General features: G+C 29.9%; 1 protein-coding gene across 1 annotated transcript; it reads left to right on the forward strand.

Annotated features, from left to right (window-relative positions):
- The first annotated feature begins 3,740 nt into the window (after positions 1 to 3,740).
- LOC123267174 lies at positions 3,741 to 7,132 on the forward strand. The gene is made up of 5 exons (XM_044731714.1): positions 3,741 to 3,745; positions 6,153 to 6,292; positions 6,368 to 6,591; positions 6,649 to 6,751; positions 6,819 to 7,132. Exons 2-5 carry the CDS (start codon positions 6,159 to 6,161, stop codon positions 7,090 to 7,092), a joined length of 735 nt encoding a protein of 244 aa, XP_044587649.1. The 5' UTR covers positions 3,741 to 3,745; positions 6,153 to 6,158; the 3' UTR covers positions 7,093 to 7,132.
- The last annotated feature ends 2,638 nt before the right edge of the window (positions 7,133 to 9,770 follow it).

Consider the following 9,770-nt stretch of genomic DNA (forward strand, 5'->3'; position numbering starts at 1 on the left):
CTATTAAGAGAATAAGAAAAATTTTGTGTCCCCGATAGTCATATGATAAAATCGGTTTTTTTAATGATTTCATATTATTCTTACCAAGTCAATTTATTATGATAAGTAATTAGGCTGCACTCAAAAATGCTCTATCTCTAAATACATATTAAAAAAATGACCTTGTATCTTGTGAACTATTGACATTTTTAAAGATATAAGCTCATCCTGATGTTATACTCATCAAGACCTTTCATTTGATTACCCACATCAATTTTTCATATATTTATATATTATATATGTGTATATATGAAAAATATATCAAAATGCATGTGGGTATTTAAATGAAAGCTCTTGATGAGTGTAACATCAGGATGAGCTTATATCCTTACAAATATCAATAATTAAGAAATGACCTTGTATCTTGTCAACCAATTATGTTATTGAAGATATAAGCTTATCCCGATGTTACACTCATCAAGACCTTTCATTTGAGTACCCACATCAATTTTTCATATATTTATATATACTATATATATATACTATATATATATACTATATATATATATATAGCATATATATATATATATATATATATATATATATATATATATATATAAATATATAAAAATATATCAAAATGCATGTGGGTACTTAAATGAAAGCTCTTGATGAGTGTAATATCGGGATGAGCTTATATCTTTAAACACGTCAATATTTAAGAAATGACCTTGTATCTTGTGAACTATTGACATTTTTAAAGATATAAGCTCATTCCGAAGTTACACTTATCAAGACCTTTCATTTGAGTACCCACAGCAATTTTTCATATATTTATATATATTATATATATTAAAATGTGCCAAATAAATGGACTATTTTTTTTTCGGTCCCATATTAAAATTTCGTTGAGAGTTACGAAAAAAAAATTGTGTTAAAATTTGAGCCCTCTATCTTCATTTTTCAGTTAGCGCTCGCAAAAAGAAGAATTTTCGCCAAAAAAAGTTTTTTTTCAGTTATTTTTTGGTTATAAAAAATTCAATATACCAAATATAAAAAAACCCTTGGTATGGTTTTGTAGGAAATTAAATTCTCTACAAAATTCTTGAATAAGAATTACATAAATTATCCGCGATAATAAATTTAAATAATTTTCACTATTTTCAGAAAGACGTTTATATGTGATTGTTTATGTGTAACTTTTTTTTTCACGTATGATGCACGTTGTCATAAAATTCTCAGCGTGTAAGTATAAACATCCATATTCATATCTGTACAGAGTTTAGAGTCACGATATGTAGTTGCGATGACAACGATGGAATTAATTAAGAGCACCCGCTGGACGAGCAAAGGCCCATGCAAATTTTGATAGCTTGGTCCGCAGTGCCCAGCGAGGGTGTCGGGTGGCCTGACAATCTCAATGTCCGAGCTTGGACCGTAACTACTGCCTGGCCATATGTCGCCACACTCGTGACGTCACTGGTTAACTATCGCCCAGTATCTCCTCTGCTGGATAGCATATTATGTGGACGCGACCCTTCTCTACGTCGTTGACACGATATGCCGCGACTATTCTGATTAATTGTCCATAGTTTGCGTTATCAATTATACGTTGTAACTCTTGTTTTTATGATAAGAATTTTTTCTCATATTTTTAAGATCAAACGCAGAAAAATGGTATGAATTTGAAATTAATTAATTACAAAAATATTTTTTTTTTTTACAACAATGTATCGCAAAAAAAAATTTTTTATCTAAAAATTAAGGCAATAAAGATAAATATTTTATAATAAATTTGATAGATATCACAAAAATAACGTAAAATTCATTTAAAAGTAGTGATAAGATAATTATGAAAATAGTGTAATAGTATTATTATTTCATGAAAAATTTCATACATTATTTAAAAATATTTTAATGATTTTTTTATAATTATAAATATAATTTTTTTATAATTATAATTATAATTCCTGTAATAGAATTTATTCATATGACCACATATGTTTACACAGACGACCAATAATCATATACAGTAGCGCTCAAAAGTATTTTGACAACATTATGCGTTAGTTTTTTTCAACAATGTCAAAATATTTTGCAGCCACCATTTTCCTAATATTTTAAAAATTAAACTTTCTTTTATTACAAACAAGGACCACTTTGACGCTATTCTGTAGATTATTCAACAGCTGTTAAAAGAATAAATAAATGATTATTGTGTTTCATATTTATCCTATAATATAAAATTGATAATTGAACTGAAGTTAGTTTAGTATTGAAAACTTCGAAAGAATGGTTACTGATTCCTTATTGGTTATGATTAAAGCGCGCGCGTATGCGCGCAATTTGAATTCCTAGTTTTTAATTAAACCATTAAATACGTTTGTCAAAATACTTTTGAGCGCAACTGTATGTCCATATCTGACTTGATAAACTTATATTAGACCTAATATGATTGTATATGTCCATAAATAATTTTTCGACTAAATTTGGTGCTGAAAATTTTCAACAGGTGACGCATTGTCGCTAAATCTTCTCTCTACTAGAAAATTTAAATTCACAAATTAAATAATAAAATAAAAATTAATTTTTTGACTCTTTTGAAGAGTTTATCTGACTTCGGTTTTTAATTTAATTAATTACTGAACCAATTTTTGCATAAAATAAAATAACATGACAAACATGCACACGTTTCTAGACAAAACAAAAAATTAAATAAACTGATATTTGCTTCAAAATATAAAGTAAAAAATAAAATTCATGATGATACACTTTATTTGCACGAAATTTTTACCAGAATTTGAACTTTAAATAGTCGAATATTTAACAAAAAAAAAAAAATTTTCTGGTAAAAACTACTGACCAAATACCCAAAGGAAAAATTCAAATAAAGAATTCTTGTGAAACTTGGAATGAAATAGAAAAAAATCGTTTAATACATCGATTAACCGTGGATAAAGCTCAAAAAGAGAATAAACAAACGTTAATGGAATTCACTCGAATATATAAATATATCTATCTCGAATTGGCAATATTTGGCAATTACGAAATATGAGTTTACATATAATAATTGTGGTAAACAGTGGTCGACGTGGTTGCGTTGAGTGGTTGTTATAAATACATATATGTGTATATATTTTTGAGAGAGAAATTTAATCTCTCTCTTTATTTGTATTAAACTCTTTTATTATCACTCCACGCATGTGAGAGATAAATTTTGCGTGTTAGAGGGAAAAATGTATCTATAAAAATACATATATACATTTGGATCCATGTGCAGATTTGCCTCGTCATTGGTTAAATAAATGGGTGATATTAAACGCGAAGCAACTGGGGTAAATCGAAATTTTATTTCACCCCCGATTTGGTTGCCGATTAATTCACCATGCTCCGATAATAATAGATCGGAAAATATGCCTGGTATTTATCCTCAATTAATTATTTTACTCGATTGTTTACATTTAATTGCGTGGACGTTGTTATTTATTTATTTACCGGAATGAATTTATTCTGGAAGTTAAAATGTGAAATTTATGGGAGGTGTTGCTTAATATTTATGAAAAAAGTTAAATTTAAACTATGAAAAAATATTTGAATATCATTAGAAGTACGACACAGTAGTGGGCTATTAATGATCGACGATATGATCGATATTAGCGAATATTTTCCGTGGGATATTTATCCCGATCGTGCCTCCGATACCTACTCGTATTCGTTTTGCCCGGGTGGTTATCGCCCGGTGACATTTATTCAAATGTAATATCTTGTCGCTGAAGATTATACCTGAGAGGGGAATGTTTTCACATGGGAATTTGCTTATCTGGTTAATCCCAAATTTTTAATGTTTTTTATATATATTTATATTTATATTGTCGATAAATGGATTAATATCATAGAGTACGGAGTTTTTTAGACCAAAATAAATTTTTATTTAGCTGAAATAACACAGTAAAAAATTGTGCGTCAAAAAATTTTGTGTTAAAAATTTTTATTTTAAATATTTAACTCTTTTTTTTGTTGATTTCACACAACAAATATGAAATTTACACATTACAGTGTTAAATATTTAACACAAAAATTTTTAACTGTGAAGTTTTAAATACAAAATTAATAACGAATAATCGCTCGGGGCTTAAACGTATATTAATCTCGTGTAATTGCATTAGTTACAAGTGAATTTATGCCACGATAATAAAATATTTAATTACCATATTTGCAGCTATTTTGTTTATTACATTGCACACGTTTTTGTATTTTTACGAGCTATCAATTACCAGGTAATTTTATTAAATTAATTAAAACGTCCATACGAACGTTCTTTTAAGTAATTATATTCGCTAGAGTAAATAACTAGATTGTAAAAAATTGTTAAATTAATATTAATGTGATTAAACAAAAATATTTAAAATTTGCACTAATAACTATTTTTTTTATTTCTATGAGAAATTTTTTTTCTAAATATTGTTCATGATAATTTACTTTGCTTTACAAATAAAATAAAAATGAGTCGTGGTAATTTATCAACTTTATGTTAAATGTGAAATCATAGAATATCATCCGTCACGATTCAAACGTTAAAAAATAATAGTTTAAAAAAACTAAAAACACGCCTTTTATTGAAAACCAAACTAAAAAATAGAAAATAAATTTAAATTAAGAATAGTGTTAAAAATTTCAATAAATATAAATTAATAATAGTGTAAATAAAAAAATGTATTTTATTTTAAAAAGCGTGAGGTGCATGGTGTCAATAGTTATAAATATTTTATTGACAGATATGAGTAGAGTGATTATCATTTTGATAATATCTTAAAAAGCACCCCACGCTTTTTTTAAAATAAAATACATTTTTTTTATTAACACTATTATTAATTTATATTTATTGAAATTTTTAACACTGTTCTTAATTTAAATTTATTTTCTATTTTTTACTTTGGTTTTCTATAAAAAGCGTGTTTTTAGTTTTTTTAAACTATTATTTATTTTTTACTTTTTAGTTTGGTTTATTTATAAAAGCGTGATTTTTTAGTTTTTTTAAACTATTATTTGTTGATTATCAAAAATATTCAGGCGCGCAAATTACCCACGGAGAGTTACATACTGACAAACTGACATACAAGTGAAGCTAATATAAAGCGTGTAAAAAAGAACATAATGCTAGATGTTTTACTGCTTTAAAACTTACAAATTCGGTGGCTAAGACTTCGATAAAAATTTCCACGTATGCAACGAATATCGATACGTATTTAATGTATTCAGTGTCTCGGATCTATCAGTGTTTTTTAAGTTTTCAAAGCGATACTTTGTAGTTCTTTAAAACTTACATCAAAATGCATTTATTGTATTCGTCAGCTATCGTGATATGGACGCTATTTACACTTCAATCTATAGTAATATTACGTTCTTAAGCAAGTAAAGTAAGAAATGTCTCAGATGACATGTAATTGTCGTCCGAAGCGAAGCTGAGGTCGACAAACATGTGATCTGAGGCTTTCTTATTTACTGACCAAGGTCAGTATACTAATTTTCTGTTCGACAGAGCCAGATAGCGGTAACTTCGTGTAGCTCATCACCGGTCAAAAAGATTGATAAGATTGATGATGACCCTTCGACAGAAAATATAATATTAACCCAATTAAAATTAAAAATGATTGAAATTAAAGAGCCTGTGGCAAAACAGGATAATTACGATTGGCGTGAAAGTGGAAATGACCGTAAGCTCTACGAAATAAATTTTTAAGCATTAAAATAATCGATTGTTGAAATATTTATTGAAAATAAATTTCAGCGAATCTTGCTAAGTTCAACAGTATGTTCTTAATAACCATCAATGAAGAAAATTTGAACAGAGACAAGTATTGTACCGGCAAATGCGATTCACTCTATGGTAGTGGAAGAGTAAGTGCTCGTTTTTTGAAGGACTCAAATCAATGCCCTGGTGATCTTTTAAACTGCTGGTTACATAGTGTAAGTTAAAATTAATCAGAATTTAGTATTTTTAGCAATCGCTGTAAATTAGAAATCAGAAATGTATTTATTTACATAATACGACCACTTAGATGACGGAAAAACGAAAAAAAGCTCAGACGGACGTCAATTTTTTAGCCAGGTCGAGAAACTGTGGCAGACGTGGTTGCAATACTCTCTGGTCCTCAAACTTAAACTTATATGAGGAGTACATGAATACACTAGCACACACTGGTAACATGTGCAAGTGCAGATGCCATCGTACTTATAATCCAGATTCCATTGATGAAGGCGATAAATTACTTGACTCCATATGTTTTGATCCTGTTTCTGTTGACGAAGGATTGTAAGACTTTTAATTTGCTAAATTGAACAGAATTTTGAGTATTCTATCAGATAATTTGGCGTTAATTTATTTTAGTGTCGCCACTGGCGCTAAATTTACGAGACATGATAACGTCATATACCTCCAACTTAGGCAAGCGCGATTATCAAATGGTCATTTAACTGAAACTACTAAAAAGTGGACAGATTTGAAACGCTGCAGTTCTGCCAACACAAAGCCAGTTTTCAATTCCAAACGAAACGATTATTTGAAAATCAAATTGGAAGATATTATATTGCCAGAAAATGCAGTTGTTACAGGTAATTATGACTTAGAACATCGTTGATTATAAATTAATTATTTTCTTGATGAATCAGGTGTGACATTGGGAGAATCGGTGCAAGGACGATATCTGAACGATAATTCAAATTTCGATAAAAAACGCGGGAAGATTACTCAACGGAGTCAATGTAGTGGAAGGTGATCTTGTTAACTCGAATTTCAGGTTCAAAATTTAAAAGTTTACTGATTTATTGTTTTATTTCAGTACCACATATTCAGTGTTTGGTAACTACCAAGTAAAACCATCCACTGGTGTTTCTATTCAAGATAATAACGTATTTAGTAAACCATGTAAAAGTCACATATCATTCCAAGCATCTTCTCAGAGTAACGACAAGCTGCCATTTATCGTTCCATACGTTGATTTGCGAGAAATTGTCACTGAATCGCTTGAAGCTATTCGCGGAATCGGTTGGCATCATCGTGGTTCCCCAGGATATGGAGGATTTCTCGCTCTCAAGATTTTCAAAAAAGTGTAAAAACTTTGTTGTATCATTTCTTCAATGACCGATAAAAATATTTTGTTTTTCCAAACAAAGTTTAATAAATAAATTTCGTCCACTAAAAATAATCAGCCTCATATATTTATTCAAATTTTAAGCACTCAACAATTGAAGTCAGATCTTTTTTATAAGTTTAATTTTGGAGTCGAATATGATGAAAGCGTAATTGTTGAAAGCAAAGCAACTGAAAATTTATAATTTCCAGCATAATTACGCAGCGATGCAATGTGATGATTACCGTCGGTGTTATTTAGTGTCAGCTGTAATTCGATGGAAACAAAAAAGTTAGAAGTACAACAAGTATCTCAACTCTGGGCGGCAGCTCGGCTCAGAATTAGTTTGTGCGCTGTAAAAGGGGGGGGGGGGATATGTATCTGCAGAGTGTGTACTTGGAGGCGAGCTTCCGAAGGGATATTTATGTGGAGCAAAAGCTGCCAGCGACGTGAAGCGTGAGAAGAAGGAACTAAGAATTGTGGAGATGCGAGCCGTCGAAAAGTTTAAACTCCTCCGGTTTCTCAACCTCTAAAGTCCCCTCTCTCCCTCAGCTCTTCCTTCTCGATCTTGTGCTTTTCAGAACTCGATGCCCCGAGTCTTCCTCTCGAGCTTGGCTTACACGGGCTAGGTGTTAAATTAAACAAGCTTAAAATTTGCAATCGGCCCCTCGCCTCTTACTCGGCATTTACTTTCCCAAAGTTTAGGCTTTTTCCTCGAATATTCACTCCCGATTATCTCGTCTGCCGAAAACCAAACAAATTTCAAATAAACTAAATTATTAATTCTCCGTTAAATCTTATTTACTCTTCTCTCTTTCTCTCCTCTCTCCAGCAATAAAAAATCATTAATTACTAGATGACTTTAAAACAATTAGTATACTTTCACTCGTCCAAGATTTTCTCATTCCGACAATCAATTCCCCTAATCCTTATCTGAGCCCCAAAATTTATCTCACACGAAATCCTTTAACCCGAAGCTTCTCACGATTTACCTGCGACAGAACACTGCTCTCCACTTTACTCGTAAAAATCCATTACTAATTGCAGGGTACTGCGTCACTCTCTCCTAAATCGCCCCTAAAAGTAAATAAAAAAACTAAAAAAAAAAGTAAAACTGAAACTAAAGCTAAAGCCAAAGGAAATATTTGAGTGGTACCTCGAAGGCTTGTCCGTAATTTAAACGTTAATCCATCCATAAATATTGTTGAATTATATTTTCCATCTAGCAGACACCCAGGGACGATTCGTGAGCCGAAGGGACAACGGCATTTAGCCGTTAATCGCCCAATTAAATTGGATCACCCGAATCAGCCTCTAATCCACGCACTGCCCGCCGCTGCTACCAAACAGGGGTTTCCTCTCTAGCCATACATGTATATGGCCTATACCTATGTACTATATGCTATACGATACTAACATATATAAAGGGTAGGAAATCGGGAACACCACCCGCCCGGATAAAAAACTCTTTATTTTTTCAAAGTTCCCCACCTATCTTTCCACTCCTCTGTCGTTTAACTGGTTGATGGCTCGCGAATGCATTCATGCACGGAAAACTAACAAAAACGAGTTGGCTCGTAAACGAATTAAACCGCATTCTGGCAATAAAAATTAACTCGCCATTGTAAATCTATTTTTCGGTTGGAATGTACACGCAGAAATTAATATCTTTGTGGTAACTGAATTTTTTATTATTTGGTACTTATATTATACTATTAAGAGAATAAGAAAAATTTTGTGTCCAGGATATTCATATGATAAAATCGGTTTTTTTAATGATTTCATATTATTATCACCAAGTCAATTTATTATGATAAGTAATTAGGCTGCACTCGAAAATGCTCTATCTCTAGATACATAATTAAAAAATGACCTTGTATCTTGTGAACTATTGACATTTTTAAAGATATAAGCTCATCCTGATGTTATACTCATCAAGACCTTTCATTTGATTACCCACATCAATTTTTCATATATTTATATATTATATATATATATGTATATATGAAAAATATATCAAAATGCATGTGGGTACTTAAATGAAAGCTCTTGATGAGTGTAACATCGGGATGAGCTCATATCCTTACAAATATCAATAATTAAGAAATGACCTTGTATCTTGTCAACCAATGATGTTATTGAAGATATAAGCTTATCCCGATGTTACACTTATCAAGACCTTTCATTTAAGTACCCACATCAATTCAAAATTAATAACAATTACTTCAAATAATTTATTTCAAATTTAAAATTTGACTTTAAAACATTAAAAAAAATTTTTAGAAAATTATTTTGTTTTTAAGACTTCTTAATAAATAAAATTTACTCCAAAGGAATTTAATTAATTAAAAATTATCTTCGAAAATTTATTAACATTGAACATGTTTAATTTTTAAAATTTGCCATTTTTGTTATTCTGATCAAAAGTGTGTCAAAAAAAATTTAATTACAAAAGTTCAATCGACAATTCAATTTAATCAATGATATAAAATTTTTTTATTTTAAAAAATCAATTTCTCCAAAATTTTGAGGAAAAAAAATAAGCAGATATTTTTTCAATTTTTAAATTAGAATATATGTGTAAAAAAAATTATTTTTTTCCAAAAATAAATTCTTTAATGAGTCGCACATTCAAAACTTTACTTAAATTTTAATCAGTTT

Source organism: Cotesia glomerata, linkage group LG6 (assembly GCF_020080835.1).
Source record: "Cotesia glomerata isolate CgM1 linkage group LG6, MPM_Cglom_v2.3, whole genome shotgun sequence".
Lineage (NCBI taxonomy): Eukaryota > Metazoa > Arthropoda > Insecta > Hymenoptera > Braconidae > Cotesia > Cotesia glomerata.